The following is a 25,569-nucleotide window of genomic DNA, read 5'->3' on the forward strand; positions in this document are numbered from 1 at the left end:
GGTTCCTACTTGTATGTCTCATAACAATAAAAATGCTTTCAAATGAGCTGATATAGGTAACAGCTCTAAGTTTGTCAATAAAGATAGGAATCCTTACCCTAACCTTGTTAAACCCTGTGTAAAAAAAAAGAGAAAGAGGAAGAGAGAGAATAAAAACACATGTGAACTATCACAGAATAATGGAAAATAAAAATATGGGTGACGGTAAATGTTTAAAAATATAAGAAACATTTGTGTGTATATTTTAGAGTCCTTAAATATGTTAATTTGTTTACATATATTTCTTTACATTTTCTAGCATACACGTTTATATATGCAAAACAGCCACAAGGGAAGTTGAATGATAGCTCTAGGCCTTTCGTGTCGCAATCAACACATCATCAGGAATTTGAAATGTTGAAGAAGAGAGTAGGAAGTCTAGGTAGATTCGTTCAGAGGAAGGATTCTAACTCCTCCGAGGTAAAGTACAACTGAGCAGCGCCAGAAATAATAAGTGTCTCAGAGAGGTCAGTGTCCTCAGAAATGCAGGAGCCACAAGTGACTCTTAATAAATATATATAATTCAAAGTTATTTCGCCAGTATGTATAGACGAAAATGTTCAACGGGTTAGTGATTACTGTTAGAAAGATGAAGATATGCTTTGATAGACACACATCCGGAAGTAACAGTATATTTTGATGTCCAGATAGTTAGCGTCCTCTGTTTAGAGCACCTAACAGGAACCGGGTCGCTCTGATGCTCAGCAGACGGAGGATCGAGACTCCATATGGATTTACCGCTTAACATGAATTATTTCTATTATACTTATGTACGTAAAATTTTACATGGAGTTTTTCATCAGTCATATATCGACACCATGTCAGTGTGTAGCCAGTTACATAAACAATCTTTTTCTTCCTCTCTTGGTCCCGTCCCTGTTTCCCCTCACCTATATATACTGGCTCCCTCAATCTTTCCTATTATTGTGACTTTGTAAATGGTTCAAGTCGGACCGTAGCGCCATCTTAAGCTTCTGTGTCCTATGTGCGGGTTGTTTGTGTATTGTTCCAGTCACGGTATTGTGACTTTTTGTTCTTCAGACAACTTTGTCCATTAAAGGTTTAAGACAGAACAATCCCAGCACCTCACATAATAATATTCATGAATTATTAATGTTATCATACACATGCAAATGGGTTAAACCTGTAGGGGCCACATAGCGCTTGAAAATAATCCAGTTTGATCTGAGGAGGAGGAATGTAGCTCTGAATCCTTGGAATAAGAAATTTTCACCAACATAAACACACTCCTCCTCCCTTAAAGGTTAATATTTCAGTAATAATTAATAATAATAATAATAATAATAATAATAATAATAATAATAATAATAATAATAATAATAATAATAATAATTCATATTAAGCGCTAAACCCATGTGTGTCATTCACCGCTAGATGTAGCAGAGGCTCGATCCTCCGTCTTCTGAAAGCCAGACAGATACGCTTCCTATTTGTACTCACCTAGATATACTAATATTTTAAAATTGTATTTTATCTTCTTGCAGACACAGGCACAGATGAGAGGCCGGTGACAAGCTCACGAGAGCCACGTAGTACCTCCCACCCTAGCTGGCACCTCCTGCTGGCACTCTGGCGACCTAAAGAGTCCGTCACACCCTCGAGACTGGGGTTGGAGGAGGAGCCTTCACCACCGGCACCAGTGTCAACCTCAGTAGGTGGCACTCTAAAAGAGCATCGTTTCAGCAGTGCTAATCCTCCTGAAGCCAGACCACTACCCACCCAGGTCTCACCCACCACCCATGTCACCCAAGAGGCAGGTATTCTGCCCTCGGAGAGGAGGTTGTTGACGAAAGAGGTTAGTGACAATAGTCACTACTCTCCTGCAGCCAACGTCCCAGGCTCCAGTCATGTTCCAGGCTCCAGTCATGTCCCAGGCTTCAGTCATGTCCCAGCCTCCAGTCATGTCCCAGGCTTCAGTCATGTCCCAGGCTCCAGTCTCCTCTCAGGCTTGAGTCACGTTTCAGATTCCAATCGTGTCTCAGATTCCATTGGTGTAACACGGTCCACTGATGTCACAGACTCCACTTATGTTTTAGGGGCCAGTAATGTCCCACGGTCAAGTGATTTCCCAGGGTTCATTAATCTTACTGAGACGAGCAACATGGCAGCACCAGGCAACATAGCAAAACCAAAAGAGGACGGAACACACCAGTCACATGAGACATCAAAAGATGACAAGGACGTCCAGAATCTGCAGTCGTCCCAACCTACACAACAAACCGCAACACAAAGACATATTATCACAATGCAACACTCGGTGAACGTCGCAGGACGTGCAGATCACACTTACGGAGACACTAAGCCATTAATGGGTGAGTCAGAGGAGGGAAATCCATTACATAAAGTGTTGGACTATTCCTTGCTTGCAGGAGAAACGCTGAAATACAAGAGTGCCCCAGAAATAGAAATTACATCCAGTGTGAAAACTTTTACTGAAGAAGAGAACCAGAAACCTACGACACAGCCCCAAGAGAGTTCTAGCACACTTAAAACCTACGTAGTTGCTGGGGAGATAATGCCTCAACTCGCCATAGAGGCAGCAGGGGAGGAAGCAGCAGCCCCAGGGACGCTTGATACAGAGTCCAGCCATGAGATGCATCCAGCTCTAGGTGGAAGGTTGCTGATAAAGCATAAATCATCTGATGTGTCAAGAACATTGCACAACTTACCTGACCAGGAGAGCACCGTGGCGACGCCTCTGCTTGACGGAGAGATTACCGAGGAACATTTCTTTATGCACCCGCTGCCTCAGTTACGTGAGTCCCACCATGAACCAGAGGAGGAATCAAAGGATCCTTTAGAAGACAGTAATGAACAACAAAACATGTCTTCGACCCCCGATGAAAGAGGACACAAAGTTCTTGAATTTCAGGGACCAGTAGTAATGGAACCTATGGAGGACCAGTCTTTGGTACCTCTAATCGGGGAGTCAAAAGAGATTCTGACCTTAAAGGATGATGGAAAAGCTATCCTTGCTCTTCTAAAAGGTGCACAGGGATCCAACGCTCTGGAAGATCCATTCAAGGTCAATTCTATAATCCAGAACCGCAGCCATGATCAAGTTACTTTAGGTGTTCACCAATTCTCCTCAACGATGATATCTTTTCTCTACGAAAATGACACAGACATTTCTGCTGATGAGTCTAACTCCAACTCTCACAGAACATACTACGTCAGACTTGTTGACGAAAACAGTGACCCAAGAGTATTAAAAAAGAAAGACAGCAAATCTCTCGATGCAAGAAAATCTATGAATGCTATAGACGTCGAAGATAAAGATGGCAACACGGTGAAGGACAACACTGGTGGGTTTGAGGATGACGACGGTGTGCTGATGACCACAACCAAGCCTATATACGAGGAGATCTCAGACACGCTCAAAGTGGACACGAGCATAGATGACGTGGAAGACTTTGATGTCCAGCTGAAACACACAGAAAACACGGACGACTTCCTGCCGACGACTAACCAGTCCCACCCAAATTTCATTGACGTGACTCTGCACACGCCAGACTACCAGATTGCAGCCAATGTTACGTCACTGGCGCCTTCATCAACCACAACGGTGCTGCTGGCTTCGACGACCACAGAACCTCTGACAACATCGAGCACTCCCGTGTCTAGCGAGTACCCTGACTCCGAGAGCACCACGACCCCTCACACTAGAAGCGATGGATGGTCTGTGTTTGTAACCAACATCACCGGACTCAACACCTCAGTGTCCCTCAACGAATCAATGTTCCAGAAAGTGTCTGGATTAAATTTGGAAGAACACTACAGACTAGTGTTGCATGAACGAGGTGTGTACACAGGTCTCCTTATAGTTCCTCTCTGCTCTACACACTCACACACACACACACACACACACACATATGATAAAGCTCATGGGGCAGGGAAAAAGTGGACCTCGTAGCGACCAGTGAAGAGGAGGGGCCAGGAGCTAGGACTCGACCCCTGCAACCACGTGACAAATGCTATAATATTCTAATAGCAATAACATAAGCAGCGAAATAAAAAAAAATAAATTAGATTATAATAAATTACAATGACTTAAACGATATTTTAAAGAAATTAAATATAATAATATATCTCAAGGAGCAGATATAAATAATTTATATAAATGATTTAATATATAAATGTAAAGGAACAGGAAGAACAAATTTTTGAAAGAAAAGAAGTAAAGAAGAGTCAAGTAGAACCAACTTTTTTACTTAAGTTTATGAAGAGGAAATTAAATGTTAACGACCAAATACAAAGAATAAATGACGATATTTACACGGAAAGTTTCAGTGTGTTCACTCTGTGTTCACTCTGTGTTCACTCTGTGTTCACTCTGTGTTCACTCTGTGTTCACTCTGTGTTCACTCTGTGTTCACTCTGTGTTCATTCTGTGTTCACTCTGTGTTCACTCTGTGTTCACTCTGTGTTCACTCTGTGTTCACTCTGTGTTCACTCTGTGTTCACTCTGTGTTCACTCTGTGTTCACTCTGTGTTCATTCTGTGTTCACTCTGTGTTCATTCTGTGTTCATTCTGTGTTCATTCTGTGTTCATTCTGTGTTCACTCTGTGTTCACTCTGTGTTCATTCTGTGTTCATTCTGTGTTCACTCTGTGTTCACTCTGTGTTCATTCTGTGTTCACTCTGTGTTCATTCTGTGTTCACTCTGTGTTCATTCTGTGTTCATTCTGTGTTCACTCTGTGTTCATTCTGTGTTCACTCTGTGTTCATTCTGTGTTCATTCTGTGTTCATTCTGTGTTCATTCTGTGTTCACTGTGTTCACTCTGTGTTCATTCTGTGTTCATTCTGTGTTCACTCTGTGTTCACTCTGTGTTCATTCTGTGTTCACTCTGTGTTCATTCTGTGTTCACTCTGTGTTCATTCTGTGTTCATTCTGTGTTCACTCTGTGTTCATTCTGTGTTCACTCTGTGTTCATTCTGTGTTCACTCTGTGTTCATTCTGTGTTCATTCTGTGTTCACTCTGTGTTCATTCTGTGTTCATTCTGTGTTCACTCTGTGTTCATTCTGTGTTCACTCTGTGCTCACTCTGTGTTCACTCTGTGCTCACTCTGTGTGTTCATGTTTTTTTTCAATTCACGTTAAGCGCTAAACCCATGGGAATCCTTCAGAGGAAGACGTGGTGGAGGCTTGATCCTCCGTCTGCAGAGCAGCATACAGACGCGCATCCTCTTTATACTCACCAAGATGTGCAAATACGAGAGTGTTTGATGGCTGGACCTGAGTGATAAGAGTCGCTGCTCTCAGCACTCAGCAGCGGCTGCTGCGACACCGGAATTACACGATATTGAAATTCTTAATAAATGTTGATAAGATAAAAGTTACAGGATCCCAGACGAGACAACACCTTCAGTCTTAACAAGAATATACAGAAGAATTCTTCCGTCCACTCCGGAAAATGTTTAAAATTTGGCTACAGGAAAGTGAATTAGCAAACACTTGGAAGATGACACATATTGTGAGCATATGTAATGAAGATGACAGAGAAGACCCAGTAAACCATAGATCACTTTCTCTAACAAGTGCTGCTGCAAAACTGTTGGAAAAACTCACGAGAGTAAAGTGGATTCAACACTTAGACAACACTGACGTACTCCTACTTACCCATAAATAAGTTTGGTTGTTGATGTGCACAATTAAGTATAAAAAATTTTTGTCATGATAGCATGTGATGAAACTGAAGAGTGTGCAAAAGTATGCAACGATGCTTGTTGCAGAGCTTAGAGATATAACCTATGAGGAGAGACTAACAGAATTATATGTAACGGCAATGCAAGACAGAATAACCAGAGAAAAATATTAACACCGTACAAAATTTTCAGAGGAATTGATAGAGTAGATAGGGACAGACTTTTTGAAAGAAACAGGTACTCCAGGACACAAAACAGGTACTCCGGTACACAAAACAGGTACTCCGGTACACAAAACAGGTAGTCCGGTACACAAAACAGGTAGTCCGGTACACAAAACAGGTACTCCGGTACACAAAACAGGTAGTCCGGTACGCAAAACAGGTACTCCGGTGCACAAAACAGGTACTCCGGTACACAAAACAGGTACTCCGGTACACAAAACAGGTAGTCCGGTACACAAAACAGGTACTCCGGTACACAAAACAGGTAGTCCGGTACGCAAAACAGGTACTCCGGTGCACAAAACAGGTACTCCGGTACACAAAACAGGTACTCCGGTACACAAAACAGGTACTCCGGTACACAAAACAGGTACTCCGGTACAAAAAACAGGTACTCCGGTACACAAAACAGGTAGTCCGGTACACAAAACAGGTACTCCGGTACACAAAACAGGTACTCCGGTACACAAAACAGGTACTCCGGTACACAAAACAGGTACTCCGGTACACAAAACAGGTACTCCGGTACACAAAACAGGTACTCCGGTACACAAAACAGGTACTCCGGTACACAAAACAGGTACTCCGGTACGCAAAACAGGTACTCCGGTACACAAAACAGGTACTCCGGTACACAAAACAGGTACTCCGGTACACAAAACAGGTACTCCGGTACACAAAACAGGTACTCCGGTACACAAAACAGGTACTCCGGTACGCAAAACAGGTACTCCGGTGCACAAAACAGGTACTCCGGTACACAAAACAGGTACTCCGGTACACAAAACAGGTACTCCGGTACACAAAACAGGTACTCCGGTGCACAAAACAGGTACTCCGGTACACAAAACAGGTACTCCAGGACACAAAACAGGTACTCCGGTACACAAAACAGGTACTCCGGTACACAAAACAGGTACTCCGGTACACAAAACAGGTACTCCGGTACACAAAACAGGTACTCCGGTACACAAAACAGGTACTCCAGGACACAAAACAGGTACTCCGGTACACAAAACAGGTACTCCGGGACAAAAATCAGGTACTCCAGGACACAAAACAGGTACTCCGGGACACAAAACAGGTACTCCGGGACACAAAACAGGTACACCGGGACACAAAACAGGTACTCCGGGACACAAAACAGGTACTCCAGGACACAAAACAGGTACTCCAGGACACAAAACAGGTACACCGGGACACAAAACAGGTACACCGGTACACAAAACAGGTACTCCGGGACAAAAATCAGGTACTCCAGGACACAAAACAGGTACTCCGGGACACAAAACAGGTACTCCGGGACACAAAACAGGTACACCGGGACACAAAACAGGTACACCGGGACACAAAACAGGTACTCCAGGACACAAAACAGGTACTCCGGTACACAAAACAGGTACTCCGGGACACAAAACAGGTACACCGGGACACAAAACAGGTACACCGGGACACAAAACAGGTACTCCGGGACACAAAACAGGTACTCCGGGACACAAAACAGGTACACCGGGACACAAAACAGGTACACCGGGACACAAAACAGGTACTCCAGGACACAAAACAGGTACTCCAGGACACAAAACAGGTACTCCAGGACACAAAACAGGTACTCCAGGACACAAAACAGGTACTCCAGGACACAAAACAGGTACTCCGGGACACAAAACAGGTACACCGGGACACAGATGAGCCACAGGCATGTCAGGAAGTATTTCTTCAGTCTCAGGGTCGTCAGGAAGTACAATAATCTCGTTGAGAAAGTGGTGGAGGCAGCCTTCACACAGTTTTAATTGCAGGTACGATAGGGGCCATGTGGATAGGAGGGAGAGAATCCAGCAAGTAACAAGATAGGGGAAGGGGGGGCGGGGTAAAGACTCGACCCCTGCAATAACACATAGGTGAGTACACACCCACACACACACCCACACACACACACACACACACACACACACACACACACACACACACACACACACACACACACACACACACACACACACACACACACACACACACACACACACACACACACACACACACACACACACACACACACACGCACACACACACACACACACACACACACACACACACACACACACACACACACACACACACACACAGCAGCGGGGTCCCACAGGGGTTGGTCCTAGGACCAGTGCTATTTTTGGTATATGTGAACAACATGATGGAAGGGTTAGACTCAGAAGTGTTCCTGTTTGCAGATGATGTGAAGTTAATGAGGAGAATTAAATCTGATGAGGACCAGGCAGGACTTCAAAGAGACCTGGACAGACTGGACACCTGGTCCAGCAAATGGCTTCTCGAATTTAATCCTGCCAAATGCAAAGTCATGAAGATAGGGGAAGGGCACAGAAGACCACAGACAGAGTATAGGCTAGGTGGCCAAAGACTGCAAACCTCACTCAAGGAGAAAGATCTTGGGGTGAGTATAACACCGAGCATGTCTCCGGAAGCACACATCAATCAGATAACTGCTGCAGCATATGGGCGCCTGGCAAACCTGAGAACAGCATTCCGACACCTTAGTAAGGAATCATTCAAGACACTGTACACCGTGTATGTCAGGCCCATACTGGAGTATGCAGCACCTGTTTGGAACCCGCACTTGATAAAGCACGTCAAGAAACTAGAGAAAGTACAAAGGTTTGCAACAAGGTTAGTTCCAGAGCTAAGGGGAATGTCCTATGAAGAAAGATTAAGGGAAATCGGCCTGACGACACTGGAGGACAGGAGGGTCAGGGGAGACATGATAACGACATATAAAATACTGCGTGGAATAGACAAGGTGGACAAAGACAGGATGTTCCAGGGAGGGGACACAGAAACAAGAGGCCACAATTGGAAGTTGAAGACACAAATGAGTCAGAGAGATAGTAGGAAGTATTTCTTCAGTCATAGAGTTGTAAGGCAGTGGAATAGCCTAGAAAATGACGTAGTGGAGGCAGGAACCATACACAGTTTTAAGACGAGGTTTGATAAAGCTCATGGAGCGGGGAGAGAGAGGGTCCAGTAGCAACCGGTGAAGAGGCGGGGCCAGGAGCTAAGACTCGACCCCTGCAACCACAAATAGGTGAGTACAAATAGGTGAGTACACACACACACACACACACACACACACACACACACACACACACACACACACACACACACACACACACACACACACACACACACACAAACACACACACACACACACAGGAGCTTGGACTCGACCCTTGCAGCCTCAACTAGGTGAGTACACACACATACACGTTCTCCCTCGTCAAACTGTTAATATCACGACATATCTGAATCATAGTGGGAATTGGTAGGAATATAGAGACACGTAAGTAAACATTACAATGCACACGATACACACGTCTTGTGCATACTAGTGTCACTTTCTGTAGCCGAGTGGTCACACATGCGGCTCTCGTCAGGAGGTCGGGGAAGGCAGGTCAAGCCCAGACGGGAAGAACCTCATAGGTAACGTCCTCGGAAGGTTGTTCTAGCCTTCCTTTTGTCACACAGTTACATAATTTTGTGAACTTTTATGAACAACTTCAAACTGAATTAAATGGAGCGGTAGATCGGTGTGAGAAATTCACTATAAGGAACAGTGGAGACTGGATTCTCCGTCTAGTTACGGCGGACCGGTCTGTGACCAGCCAGGGTGATGCTACTGGCTCTCCAGCAGCTGTGAAGGAAGAGTCAGAGAACCTGCATGAGGTAAGCACCTTCACCACACCTCACACCACCACCATTGGTGCCACACGTAGTTTTCTTCCGTGGCCGGACAAATGCCCGACGGACACTTGACCGACAGACATTTGATCGCTGGACAATTGGCCGAACGAACATTGCGCAGACAGCCATTTGGCTGAACGGATAATTAGTTAGGTTAGATTAAGTTAGGTTAGGTTAGGGTAGGTTATACTAGGTTAAGTTAGGTTAGGTTAAATTAGGTTAAGTTAGCTTATGCTAGGTTAGGTTAGGTTAAATTAGATTAGGTTAGGCTAAGTTAGGTTAAGTTCGGTTAGATTAGGTTAAGTTAGGTTAGGTTATGCTAGGTTAGGTTAAGTTAGGTTAGGTTATGCTAGGTTAAGTTAGGCTATGCTAGGTCTAGTTAGGTTCGGTTATGTTAGGTTAGGTTAGGTTAGGTTAGCTTATGCTAGGTTAAGTTAGGTTACGTTAGCCTTTGCTGTAGGTTAGCCTTTGCTAGGTTAAGTTAGGTTAGGTTAGCTTATGCTAGGTTAAGTTAGGTTACGATAGCCTTTGCTATAGGTTAGCCTTTGCTAGGTTAAGTTAGGTTAGGTTAAGTTAGGTTATGCTAGGTTAAGTTAGGTTAGGTTAGGTTAAGTTAGGTTACGTTAGGTTATGCTAGGTTAGGTTAAGTTAGGTTAGGTTATGCTAAGTTAAGTTAGGCTATGCTAGGTCTAGTTAGGTTCGGTTAAGTTAGGTTAGGTTAGGTTAAGTTAGGTTAGGTTATGCTAGGTTAAGTTAGGCTATGCTAGGTCTAGTTAGGTTCGGTTAAGTTAGGTTAGGTTAGGTTATGTTAGGTTAAGTTAGGTTAGGTTAGCTTATGCTAGGTTAAGTTAGGTTGTGTTAACTTTTGCTATAGGTTAGCCTTTGCTAGGTTAAGTTAGGTTAGGTTAAGTTAGGCTATGCTAGGTCTTGTTAGGTTAAGTTAGGTTAGGTTAAGGTGATAAAGGCCAGTTCGACGATATGTCCTTTCGGTGAAATGTCCATCGGCCAAATGCCCGGAGTCTTGTTCTTCATAAATCTTATCATCTCCATTGTTTTGTCCTCCTGGATATCTTAGTCTTTTGGTGAGTGACGGGATAAAGTTGTCCTCCGATGTGTCCTTCGTCAGATACAACCTGAGACTTGCTCACACGGGTTAAACCATCGACCTTTCCTGACCAGAGCCGCTCAACATGTAAACGTAATCTTGATGTTGAGTATTGTGTTGCAGGGAGTTTGATGTTGCAGCTCATGGACCCGGCGGCTGACCCCTGCGACGATTTCTACCAGTTCGCTTGCGGCCGGTGGAATGGAAAGTTTCCCAGCCGGCAAGACAAAGTGAGTATGCTCCTCCTCCTTCTTCAGCTTCCTAGAAAAGGTAATACAAACCACACCACGAGCGGGGATTGAACTTTTGGTGAGTGAATCGTAAACCTCCAGGGCAGCGCGTAAGCTGGCCCAGTGGCTTACGCCCTGGCCTGGAGTTTCACGACTCCATCGCCACGAATTCGATCCCCACCCGTGGTGTGATTTGTTTACAATCGTGTCATTATGATTTCGTGAGTCAAGAAGGTAAACAGACATACACGGTGTAAAACAAGCTTTTATAGAGGCAACGTTTCGCTCTGAGTAGAGCTTCATCAAGTCATAACATGAAAGAGCATTACACCAGAGAGTCAGACGAGGTGGCCCTCGAGTCGCTTGTGGCCCTTAAATCCCATAATCGCGCCCCCCTCACACTTCAGTCTTGCCAGATGGTCTCCCACTCATACCACTCACACTTCAGTCTTGCCAGATGGTCCCCCACTCATACCACTCACACTTCAGTCTTGCCAGATGGTCCCCCACTCATACTTCAGTAACTTCACCACCACCACCACTACTAGTAACCCACCACCACTATTAGTAACCCACCACCACTACTAGTAACCCACCACCACTACTAGTAACCCACCACCACTACTAGTAGACCACCACCACTACTAGTAACCCACCACCACTACTTGTAACCCACCACCACTACTAGTAACCCACCACCACTATTAGTAACCCACCACCACTACTAGTAACCCACCACCACTACTAGTAACCCACCACCACTACTAGTAACCCACCACCACTACTAGTAACCCACCACCACTACTAGTAGACCACCACCACTACTAGTAACCCACCACCACTACTTGTAACCCACCACCACTACTAGTAACCCACCACCACCACCACTACTAGTAATCCACCACCACCACTACTAGTAACTCACCACCACCACCACTACTAGTAACTCAACACCACTACCACTACTAGTAACCCACCACCACCACCACTACTAGTAACTCACCACCACTACTAGTAACCCACCACCACCACCACCATTACTAGTAACTCACCACCACCACCACTACTAGTAACCCACCACCACCACTACTAGTAACCCACCACCACCACCACTACTAGTAACCCACCACCACCACCACTACTAGCAACCCACCACCACCACCACCACCACCACCACCACCACCACCACTAGTAACTCACCACCACCACCACCACTACTATTAACTCACCACCACCACCACTACTAGTAACCCACCACCACTGCTAGTAACCCACCACCACCACCACTACTAGTAACCCACCACCACCACTACTAGTAACCCACCACCACCACCACTACTAGTAACCCACCACCACCACTTCTAGCAACCCACCACCACCACCACCACTACTAGTAACTCACCACCACCACCACCACCACCACCACCACCACCACCATCACCAGCATCACCATCACCACCACCATCACCACCATCACCACCATCACCACCACCATCACCACCACCACCACTACTAGTAACCCACCACCACCGCCGCCACTACTAGTAACCCACCACCACCACCACCACTACTATTAACTCACCACCACCACCACTACTAGTAACCCACCACCACTGCTAGTAACCCACCACCACCACCACTACTAGTAACCCCACCACCACCACCACTACTAGTAACCCACCACCACCACCACTACTAGTAACCCACCACAACCACCACTACTAGTAACCCATCACTACTACCACTAGTAGTAACCCACCACCATCACCACCACTACTAGTAACTCACCACCACCACCACTACTAGTAACCCACCACCACCACCACTACTAGTAACCCACCACAACCACCACTACTAGTAACCCATCACTACTACCACTAGTAGTAACCCACCACCATCACCACCACTAGTAGTAACCCACCACCACCACCACCACTACTAGTAACTCACCACCACCACCACTACCAGTAACCCACCACCACCATCACCAGGCTGTAGACAACACCTTCGAGCGTCTTAAGGAAGATTTGGACGAGGTACTGAGATCACTGCTAGAGGAGCAGCCCCTTGACACGGACAACAACATCACCCTGGCTGTGAAGACTCTCTACGCTGGATGTATGAACACAGGTGAGGCACAGCCAGACACACACACAGGTGAGGCACAGCCAGACACACACACACACACTATCTTTACGATCTCTCCTAAAATTAGTAAGTATTTACATCCTCAGTGTCGTGGTTCAGTTTCTCTTCTCGACAGCAAGAGGAACTACAATTTAAAATTCTTATGTTTTTCTTTGTATGTTGTTTATCTGTGGCCAGCGACCACTTTATAATATTGCTGATCTTTAAAGTAATATAATACTTAACAATGATCATGGATTATTTTATGTCAGGTGTGGTAGTCAGACTACCACTGTTGCTGCCTCATTCATAGTGTTAGGTTTCTTGACTAGTGTACGGTTAATAAAAGTCTTGGCTGCTAAAGGTTAGACGACCTGCCTAGTCTAGGGGCATTTATATTACTTAATATAGAAAAAGATACCATTGTAGGTTGTGAAGCATCAATTTAAATGGTCAATTTATTATGAGGAAGGACACAAAAACTCATCTATACAAAAATATAATATATTAATAATAAAGTAATATATACAACGTACAATCCACTCTATATAGAACATCACCTTCACTCACTCACATTAACTCACTAGTTCACTACTACTAGTGAGTAAAACAAAATATACAAACATCTGTAAACAGGGAGGCTCCATGACACCCCGTCCCCCTCCTTATGCCGGTTTGTCTACCAGTTGGTAAAAACACGTACAAGTGTTCTCCTAAAACTTACACAGGCCTCTGCACACTAGGGCCTTACAGGTAAACATGAGAGTATTTAAGCAATAAAATAACCTATGGTATAAACTTACAAAAAAAAAAAACATCCCTACAAAAAACAAACCGTGACGTCTTAGGACATCTTGCTGCAGCTGCTGCCCTCAACAAACTCATACACACAAACCATACCACGGGTGGGATTTGAACCCGCGGTCAGAGAGTCTCAAAACTCCAGACCGTCGCGGGTTCAAATCCCGCCCGTGGTTTGGTTTGTTTGCAATCGTGTCATTACGATTTCGTGAGTCATGATACACACACACATACCTCACTTTCCTCTCCTGGCCACTCTGACTGACCAGGAACAATACGTGTCTGGCTTCACAACAATCCAGGAAATTGACATTATATATGGAGCATTTTTTTTATACAATATCCACCAATACACCGCGTAATAAAAGTCAGACTATGACTATTGCTGCCTTATTCATAGTCAAACTATTACTATTGCTTCCTCACACATAGTCACTGATCTTCCTCAGTACAATGCTGCTGACGTCCCGTTCCCTAGGTGCTGTAGGTCCCTTAGGGATTTAGGGGTTCCTTAAAACTATAATAAATAAGAATTGCAGAGCACTAACTACATCCCCGTGCTGCTGCTGCTGCTGTTGCAGAAGCCATCGAGGCTCTGGACGCCAAGCCGCTACTGGATCTTCTTCAGGAGCTGGGTGGGTGGCCAGTGCTGGAGGGCGACGCCTGGAACGACACAGGCTACGACTGGGTGCGACAGATGGCTCGCCTCAGGAACTACAACAACGACATCCTTATCTCCGAGTGGGTCGCTGCTGACATCACTAACTCGTCCAACCACATCATACAGGTACGTGTGTGTGTTTCGCTCTGGTTGTAAGACCTTCCTCAGCAGTAGTGTGCTGGAGTGGATCTCTGTGGAACATACAATTCACAGATAACTCTGTGTTTTTAGATTTTCCTCTGCAAAAAAATGACCTTAACTTACATTAAAAGTGTCCTGCAAACATTATGTGTGATTAAAAAAAGTCATTGACTTTGTAAATGGTGCAAGTCGGGTTATTTGTGTATTGTTCCAGTCGCGGTATTGTGCCTTTTGTTCTTTAATGACTATTTTGCTCATTTATCATTGTATCACCGTGGCCTTTGTGGCAATTTTTTTAACTGTGCAACAAATTCACGATTGTACACGTTTGGTTGAGTCAGCTGGACCAGCCAGAGCTGGGGTTGCCTGGACGAGAGTATTTCATCAACCCCGGTGACCAGCAGTACAGAGAAGCCTACCTCAACCTGATGCTGACGGTCACCCAGATGCTGGGAGCCTCCGTCGACACAGCGCTCAGGGACATGTCTGATGTTCTCCACTTTGAGAAGCAGATCTCAAGGGTAAGTGTTGTATTGTTGTTTTGGCCCTGAAGGGTGAGTAGCAGTGTCATTTATCCTGTGTGGGTGACATACTACCATTAAGGCAGTACTTGGCAGTGTCATTTATCCTGTGTGGGTGACATGCTACCATTAAGGCAGTACTGAGCAGTGTCATTTATCCTGTGTGGGTGACATACTACCATTAAGGCAGTACTTGGCAGTGTCATTTATCCTGTGTGGGTGACATGCTACCATTAAGGCAGTACTTGGCAGTGTCATTTATCCTGTGTGGGTGACATACTACCATTAAGGCAGTACTGGGCAGTGTCATTTATCCTGTGTGGGTGACATACTACCATTAAGGCAGTACTGGGCAGTGTCATTTATCCTGTGTGGGTGACATACTACCATTAAGGCAGTACTGGGCAGTGTCATTTATCCTGTGTGGGTGACATACTACCATTAAGGCAGTACTGGGCAGTGTCATTTATCCTGTGTGGGTGACATACTACCATTAAGGCAGTACTTGGCAGTGTCATTTATCCTGTGTGGGTGACATACTACCATTAAGGCAGTACTTGGCAGTGTCATTTATCCTGTGTGGGTGACATACTACCATTAAGGCAGTACTTGGCAGTGTCATTTATCCTGTGTGGGTGACATACTACCATTAAGGCAGTACTGGGCAGTGTCATTTATCCTGTGTGGGTGACATGCTACCATTAAGGCAGTACTGGGCAGTGTCATTTATCCTGTGTGGGTGACATACTACCATTAAGGCAGTACTTGGCAGTGTCATTTATCCTGTGTGGGTGACATGCTACCATTAAGGCAGTACTGAGCAGTGTCATTTATCCTGTGTGGGTGACATGCTACCATTAAGGCAGTACTGAGCAGTGTCATTTATCCTGTGTGGGTGACATACTACCATTAAGGCAGTACTGAGCAGTGTCATTTATCCTGTGTGGGTGACATGCTACCATTAAGGCAGTACTGAGCAGTGTCATTTATCCTGTGTGGGTGACATGCTACCATTAAGGCAGTACTGGGCAGTGTCATTTATCCTGTGTGGGTGACATACTACCATTAAGGCAGTACTGAGCAGTGTCATTATCCTGTGTTGGTGACCTACTACCATTAAGGCAGTACTTGGCAGTGTCATTTATCCTGTGTGGGTGACATACTACCATTAAGGCAGTACTGGGCAGTGTCATTTATCCTGTGTGGGTGACATACTACCATTAAGGCAGTACTGGGCAGTGTCATTTATCCTGTGTGGGTGACATACTACCATTAAGGCAGTACTTGGCAGTGTCATTTATCCTGTGTGGGTGACATACTACCATTAAGGCAGTACTTGGCAGTGTCATTTATCCTGTGTGGGTGACATACTACCATTAAGGCAGTACTTGGCAGTGTCATTTATCCTGTGTGGGTGACATACTACCATTAAGGCAGTACTTGGCAGTGTCATTTATCCTGTGTGGGTGACATACTACCATTAAGGCAGTACTGGGCAGTGTCATTTATCCTGTGTGGGTGACATGCTACCATTAAGGCAGTACTTGGCAGTGTCATTTATCCTGTGTGGGTGACATACTACCATTAAGGCAGTACTTGGCAGTGTCATTTATCCTGTGTGGGTGACAAACTGCCATTAAGGCAGTACTGGGCAGTGTCATTTATCCTGTGTGGGTGACATACTACCATTAAGGCAGTACTGGGCAGTGTCATTTATCCTGTGTGGGTGACATACTACCATTAAGGCAGTACTGGGCAGTGTCATTTATCCTGTGTGGGTGACATACTGCCATTAAGGCAGTACTTGGCAGTGTCATTTATCCTGTGTGGGTGACATACTACCATTAAGGCAGTACTTGGCAGTGTCATTTATCCTGTGTGGGTGACATACTACCATTAAGGCAGTACTGGGCAGTGTCATTTATCCTGTGTGGGTGACATACTACCATTAAGGCAGTACTGGGCAGTGTCATTTATCCTGTGTGGGTGACATACTGCCATTAAGGCAGTACTGAGAATTGCTACTCATGGGGTGTTAGTCTCGTTACTCTTGCTGGTTCTTCACCTAGTAGTACATAAGTACCAGGGTGCTAGTCTTCACCTAGCAGTAAATAAGTACCAGGGAGCTAGTCTTCACCTAGCAGTAAATAAGTACCAGGGTGCTAGTCTTCACCTAGAAGTAAATAGGTACCAGGGTGCTAGTCTTCACCTAGAAGTAAATAGGTACCAGGGTGCTAGTCTTCACCTAGCAGAAAACAGGTACTACGGTGTTAGTCTTCTCACACCAGCTCACTAAGTTCATAAATCCAAGGGGCTGAGGCTACCATCCCTTCCCTTGGATCAGACCTCCCGTTTCAGTCTAACAAGTCTCTATATGACCCCATCAAGTTTATATATATATATATATATATATATATATATATATATATATATATATATATATATATATAATATATATATATATATTTATATATATATATATATATTTTTTTTTTTCAACAAGTCGGCCGTCTCCCACCGAGGCAGGGTGACCCAAAAAGAAAGAAAATACTTTCATCATCATTCAACACTTTCACCACACTCACACATTATCACTGTTTTTGCAGAGGTGCTCAGAATACAACAGTTTAGAAGCATATACGTATAAAGATACACAACATATCCCTCCAAACTGCCAATATCCCAAACCCGTCCTTTAAAGTGCAGGCATTGTACTTCCCATTTCCAGGACTCAAGTCCGATTATATGAAAATAACCGGTTTCCCTGAATCCCTTCACTAAATATTACCCTGCTCACACTCCAACAGATCGTCAGGTCCCAAGTATCATTCGTCTCCATGCACTCCTATCTAACACGCTCATGCACGATTGCTGGAAGTCCAAGCCCCTCGCCCACAAAACCTCCTTTACCCCCTCTTTCCAACCCTTTCGAGGACGACCCCTACCCCTCTTTCCTTCCCCTATAGATTTATATGCTTTCCATGTCATTCCACTTTGATCCATTCTCTCTAAATGACCAAACCAGCTCAACAACCCCTCTTCTGCCCTCTGACTAATACTTTTATTAACTCCACACCTTCTCCTAATTTCCACACTCCGAATTTTCTGCATAATATTTACACCACACATTGCCCTTAGACAGGACATCTCCACTGCCTCCAACCGCCTCCTCGCTGCTGCATTTACCACCCAAGCTTCACACCCATATAAGAGTGTTGGTACTATTATACTTTCATACATTCCCTTCTTTGCCTCCATAGATAACGTTTTTTGACTCCACATATACCTCAACGCACCACTCACCTTTTTTCCCTCATCAATTCTATGATTAACCTCATCCTTCATAAACCCATCTGCCGACACGTCAACTCCCAAGTATCTGAAAACATTCACTTCTTCCATACTCCTCCTCCCCAATTTGATATCCAATTTTTCTTTATCTAAATCATTTGATACCCTCATCACCTTACTCTTTTCTATGTTCACTTTCAACTTTCTACCTTTACACACATTCTCAAACTCATCCACTAACCTTTGCAATTTTTCTTTAGAATCTCCTATAAGCACAGTATCATCAGCAAAAAGTAACTGTGTCAATTCCCATTTTGAATTTGATTCCCCATAATTTAATCCCACCCCTCTCCCGAACACCCTAGCATTTACTTCTTTTACAACCCCATCTATAAATATATTAAACAACCATGGTGACATTACACATCCCTGTCTAAGACCTACTTTTACCGGGAAGTATTCTCCCTCTCTTCTACACACCCTAACCTGAGCCTCACTATCCTCATAAAAGCTCTTTACAGCATTTAGTAACTTACCACCTATTCCATATACTTGCAACATCTGCCACATTGCTCCTCTATCCACTCTATCATATACCTTTTCTAACTCCATAAATGCAATAAAAACTTCCCTACCTTTATCTAAATACTGTTCACATATATGCTTCAATGTAAACACTTGATCTACACATCCCCTACCCACTCTGAAGCCTCCCTGCTCATCCGCAATTCTACATTCTGTCTTACCTCTAATTCTTTCAATTATAACTCTACCATACACTTTTCCTGGTATACTCAGTAAACTTATTCCTCTATAATTTTTACAATCTCTTTTGTCCCCTTTCCCTTTATATAAAGGGACTATACATGCTCTCCGCCAATCCCTAGGTACCTTCCCCTCTTTCATACATTTATTAAACAAAAGTACCAACCACTCCAACACTATATCCCCCCTTGCTTTTAACATTTCTGTCATGATCCCATCAGTTCCAGCTGCTTTACCCCCTTTCATTCTACGTAATGCCTCACGTACCTCCACCACACTTACATTCTGCTCTTCTTCACTCCTAAAAGATGGTATACCTCCCTGGCCAGTGCATGAAATTACCGCCTCCCTTTCTTCCTCAACATTTAAAAGTTCCTCAAAATATTCTCGCCATCTCCCCAATACCTCCATCTCCCCATCTACTAACTCCCCTACTCTGTTTTTAACGGACAAATCCATACTTTCCCTAGGCTTTCTTAACATGTTTAACTCCAATTTTTTTTCTTATTTCCATTAAAATTTCTTGACAGTGTCTCTCCCACTCTTTCATCTGCTCTCCTTTTGCACTCTCTCACCACTCTCTTCACCTTTCTTTTACTCTCCATATACTCTGCTCTTCTTATAACACTTCTGCTTTGTAAAAACCTCTCATAAGCTAACTTTTTCTCTTTTATCACACCCTTTACTTCATCATTCCACCAATCACTCCTCTTTCCTCCTGCCCCCACCCTCCTATAACCACAAACTTCTGCCCCACATTCTAATACTGCATTTTTAAAACTATTCCAACCCTCTTCAACCCCCCCACTACTCATCTTTGCACCAGCCCACCTTTCTGCCAATAGTCGCTTATATCTCGCCCGAACTTCCTCCTCCCTTAGTTTATACACTTTCACCTCCCTCTTACTTGTTGTTGCCACCTTCCTCTTTTCCCATCTACCTCTTACTCTAACTGTAGCTACAACTAAATAATGATCCGATATATCAGTTGCCCCTCTATAAACATGTACATCCTGGAGACTACCCATCAACCTTTTATCCACTAATACATAATCAAATAAACTACTTTCATTACGTGCTACATCATACCTTGTATATTTATTTATCCTCTTTTTCATAAAATATGTATTACTTATTACCAAATCTCTTTCTACACATAGCTCAATTAAAGGCTCCCCATTTTCATTTACCCCTGGCAAGAGGCGTGGAGTTAAAAGATAAAGAATCACACACAAAGTGGGAGTTGTCACAGCTGCTCTTTGCTGATGACACTGTGCTCTTGGGAGATTCTGAAGAGAAGTTGCAGAGATTGGTGGATGAATTTGGTAGGGTGTGCAAAAGAAGAAAATTAAAGGTGAATACTGGAAAGAGTAAGGTTATGAGGATAACAAAAAGATTAGGTGATGAAAGATTGAATATCAGATTGGAGGGAGAGAGTATGGAGGAGGTGAATGTATTCAGATATTTGGGAGTGGACGTGTCAGCGGATGGGTCTATGAAAGATGAGGTGAATCATAGAATTGATGAGGGAAAAAGAGTGAGTGGTGCACTTAGGAGTCTGTGGAGACAAAGAACTTTGTCCTTGGAGGCAAAGAGGGGAATGTATGAGAGTATAGTTTTACCAACGCTCTTATATGGGTGTGAAGCTTGGGTGATGAATGTTGCAGCGAGGAGAAGGCTGGAGGCAGTGGAGATGTCATGTCTGAGGGCAATGTGTGGTGTGAATATAATGCAGAGAATTCGTAGTTTGGAAGTTAGGAGGAGGTGCGGGATTACCAAAACTGTTGTCCAGAGGGCTGAGGAAGGGTTGTTGAGGTGGTTCGGACATGTAGAGAGAATGGAGCGAAACAGAATGACTTCAAGAGTGTATCAGTCTGTAGTGGAAGGAAGGCGGGGTAGGGGTCGGCCTAGGAAAGGTTGGAGGGAGGGGGTAAAGGAGGTTTTGTGTGCGAGGGGCTTGGACTTCCAGCAGGCATGCATGAGCGTGTTTGATAGGAGTGAATCGAGACAAATGGTTTTTAATACTTGACGTGCTGTTGGAGTGTGAGCAAAGTAACATTTATGAAGGGATTCAGGGAAACCGGCAGGCCGGACTTGAGTCCTGGAGATGGGAAGTACAGTGCCTGCACTCTGAAGGAGGGGTGTTAATGTTGCAGTTTAAAAACTGTAGTGTAAAGCACCCTTCTGGCAAGACAGTGATGGAGTGAATGATGGTGAAAGTTTTTCTTTTTCGGGCCACCCTGCCTTGGTGGGAATCGGCCAGTGTGATAATAAAAAAAAAAAATATATACAGTGGACCCCCGCATAGCGAACTTAATCCGTGCAAGAGGGCTGGTCGTTATGCGAAATGTTCGCTATGCGAATTAATTTTCCCCATAAGAAATAATGGAAATAAAATTAATCCGTGCAAGACACCCAAAAGTATGAAAAAAAAATTTTTTTACCACAAAAAAATTTTAATTTTAGTACACACAAACTGAAAAAGGCATGCACAATTACATGACACTTACTTTTATTGAAGATCTGGTGATGATTGATGGGATGGGAGGAGGGGAGAGCATTATCTTCTTACTGTTTAGAAGGGGAATCCCCTTCCATTAGGACTTGAGGTAGCAAGTCCTTTTCTGGGGTTACTTCCCTTCTTCTTTTAATGCCACTAGGACCAGCTTGAGAGTCACTGGACCTCTGTCGCACAACAAATCTGTCCATAGAGCTCTGTACCTCCCGTTCTTCAAGACTTTCCTAAAATGGGCCATAACATTGTCATTGAAATAGTCACCAGCACGGCTTGCAACAGCTGTGTCAGGGTGATTTTCATCCATAAAGGTTTGCAGTTCAACCCACTGTGCACACATTTCCTTAATTTTTGAAGTAGGCACAATGGATTCCACAACTGGCATAGGCTTCTCAATGTTAGCCCCAAACCCTTCAAAATCTTTCTTAATTTCCATACTAATTCTCACCCTTTTTACCACAGGGTTGGCACTAGAAGCTTTCTTGGGGCCCATGGTCACTTATTTTCCAGAAACAGCACCGAAAACACTGTAATAATACGAAATATTCCGAGTGTATGCTTGAATGTTACCGCGGAGGCTAGCTGGTAAACAATGGGACGGGCGGCACATGTGAGGCTGGCTGAGGGCCCACATTGGACGCGTCTCGGAGGAAGTTCGCTGAGCGGGTTTTTGTCTACTATGCGGGGCAAAATTTCAGCGAACAAAGCGTTCGCTATGCGGATTGTTCGCTATGCAAGGCGTTCGCTATGCGGGGGTCCACTGTATATGTATATATATATGTATATGTATATATATATATATATGTATATGTATATATATATATATATATATATATATATATATATATATATATATATATATATATATATATATGTGTGTGTAGTGTGTGTGTCTGTGTGTGTGTGTGTGTGTACTCACCTAATTGTACTCACCTAATTGTGGTTGCAGGGGTCGAGACTCAGCTCCTGGCCCCGCCTCTTCACTGATCGCTACTGGATCCTCTCTCTCTCTGCTTCCTGAGCTTTGTCATACCTCTTCTTAAAACTATGTATGGTTCCTGCCTCCACTACTTCACTTGCTAGGCTATTCCATTTGCTGACAACTCTATGACTGAAGAAATACTTCCTAACGTCCCTGTGACTCGTCTGAGTCTTCAGCTTCCAGTTGTGACCCCTTGTCCCTGTGTCCCCTCTCTGGAACATCCTATCTCTGTCCACCTTGTCTATTCCCCGCAGTATCTTGTATGTCGTTATCATGTCTCCCCTGACCCTTCTGTCCTCCAGTGTCGTCAGTCCGATTTCCCTTAACCTTTCCTCGTACGACATTCCCTTGAGCTCTGGGACTAGCCTTGTTGCAAACCTTTGTACTTTCTCTAACTTCTTGACGTGCTTGACCAGGTGTGGGTTCCAGACTGGTGCTGCATACTCCAGTATGGGTCTAACATACACAGTGTACAGTGTCTTGAACGATTCCTTATTAAGGTATCGGAACGCTATTCTCAGGTTTGCCAGGCGCCCGTATGCTGCAGCGGTTATTTGGTTGATGTGTGCCTCCGGTGATGTGCTCGGTGTTATGGTCACCCCAAGGTCTTTCTCCCTGAGTGAGGTCTGTAGTCTTTGTCCACCTAGCCTATATTCTGTCTGCGGTCTTCTTTGCCCCTCCCCAATCTTCATGACTTTGCATTTGGCTGGATTGAATTCGAGGAGCCAGTTACTGGACCACATGTCCAGCCTCTCCAGGTCTCTTTGCAGTCCTGCCTCATCCTCGTCCGATTTAATTCTTCTCATCAACTTCACGTCATCTGCGAACAGGGACACTTCAGAGTCTATTCCTTCCATCATGTCGTTCACATATATCAAAAATAGCACTGGTCCTAGAACTGACCCCTGTGGGACCCCGCTCGTAACAGGCGCCCACTGTGATACCTCTTCACGTACCATGACTCGTTGCTGCCTCCCTGTCAGGTATTCCCTTATCCATTGCAGTGCCCTTCCTTTTACGTGTGCCTGATCCTCCAGCTTCTGCACTAATCTCTTGTGGGGAACTGTGTCAAAGGCCTTCCTGCAGTCTAGGAAAACGCAATCTACCCAACCCTCTCTCTCGTGTCTTACTTCTGTTACCTTGTCATAAAACTCCAGGAGGTTTGTGATACAAGATTTGCCTTCCATGAACCCATGCTGGTTTTCATTTATAATCTTGTTCCTTTCCAAGTGTTCGACCACTCTCCTCCTGATAATCTTCTCCATGACTTTGCACACAATACATGTCAGTGACACAGGTCTGTAGTTTAGTGCCTCGTTTCTGTTTCCTTTCTTAAATATAGGGACTACATTAGCTGTCTTCCATTTCTCAGGTAGTTGCCCAGTTTCAAGGGATGTGTTGAAGATTGTGGTTAGAGGCACACACAGCATCTCTGCTCCTTCTCTAAGGACCCATGGGGAGATGTTGTCCGGTCCCATCGCCTTTGAGGTGTCAAGGTCACTTAAGAGCTTCTTCACCTCCTCCTCAGTTGTTCGTATGTCATCCAACACTTGTTGGTATATTCCCTCTTGATGTTCCCTTCTGTGCTGTCTTCCCACAGCCCTTCCTGTCTCTACTGTAAAAACTTCCTTAAATCTCCTGTTCAGCTCCTCACATACCTCCTGATCATTTCTTGTGAGTTCTCCACCTTCTGTCCTTAATCTGATCACCTGGTCTTTGACTGTTGTGTGTGTGTGTGTGTGTGTGTGTGTGTGTGTGTGTGTGTGTGTGTGTGTGTGTGTGTGTGTGTGTGTGTGTGTCTGTGTGTGTGTGTGTGTGTGTGTATATCTCGTGCCGAATAGGTAAAACTGGTCAATTAGCAAGAACTCATTGAAAATTAAGTCCTTTATAAAATTTTCTTTTATACATTTAAAGATATATTTTTTTCATTTATGTTAATATAAAAATTAATGACTTTGTACCAAAAGAACCTTAGGAAACTTACCTAACCTTATTATAATAAGCGCAATTTAATTTAGACTATTCCAACTAAATATATTTTATATAAGTTTACAATAACTTAATAATAAACAAACACAACGAAATATATTATTTTCGTTAGGTTCAGAATGATTTTTGCGAAATTATTGCATACACAAATTTTCGCTTGCCTTATTCGGCAAGAAGAGCGTTGCTATTTAAGCCAAAATCACATGTTTTACGTATTCGGCAAGATATATATATATATATATATATATATATATATATATATATATATATATATATATATATATATATATATATATATATATATATATATATATATATATACGCACTGAGAGCTTTGGATTTCCCATTGTATATATGCAAAGAGGGTTGTATATCGGAATGAATATATGTTCGGAGGTGTATATTTTTGCCTATATTCACAAATTAGTTTGCATCTGTCAGTACATATACACCCAGAGATGTATATGTCAGGGTATATACACTAGAAGGTTTGCATCTCTTATTGTACATACTACCAGAGTTTTGTATGACTGAGAATATACACTGAGAAGAGTGTATCTCTGTGTATGTATGTGTGTTGGTAACCTGCCTGTGGTGACCCGCAGATACTGACGGCAGCAGAGGAGAGAAGGAACCTGTCAGCGGTACATCGGCGCCTCACTCTGCAGCAGCTAGCTACACAGGTACCAGAGGTGAGTCAGCCACAACAATGTAACTACAGCTGACAAATTGAATCAGCCACACCACTCTAACTACA

At 44.0% G+C, this 25,569-nt stretch overlaps 1 protein-coding gene across 1 annotated transcript; it reads left to right on the forward strand.

Annotated features, from left to right (window-relative positions):
* Positions 1-1,544: 1,544 nt before the first annotated feature.
* LOC138851001 (uncharacterized) lies at positions 1,545-25,569 on the forward strand (the record flags this gene model as incomplete). The annotated part of the gene is given in 6 exon segments (XM_070081191.1): positions 1,545-3,860; positions 10,913-11,019; positions 13,011-13,149; positions 14,529-14,734; positions 15,091-15,270; positions 25,418-25,569. Coding segments are annotated over 6 exon segments (3,068 nt in total), but the record flags the coding sequence as incomplete, so codon positions are not given.

This window comes from Cherax quadricarinatus, unplaced genomic scaffold (assembly GCF_038502225.1).
Source record: "Cherax quadricarinatus isolate ZL_2023a unplaced genomic scaffold, ASM3850222v1 Contig1935, whole genome shotgun sequence".
NCBI classification, from domain to species: Eukaryota; Metazoa; Arthropoda; class Malacostraca; order Decapoda; family Parastacidae; genus Cherax; species Cherax quadricarinatus.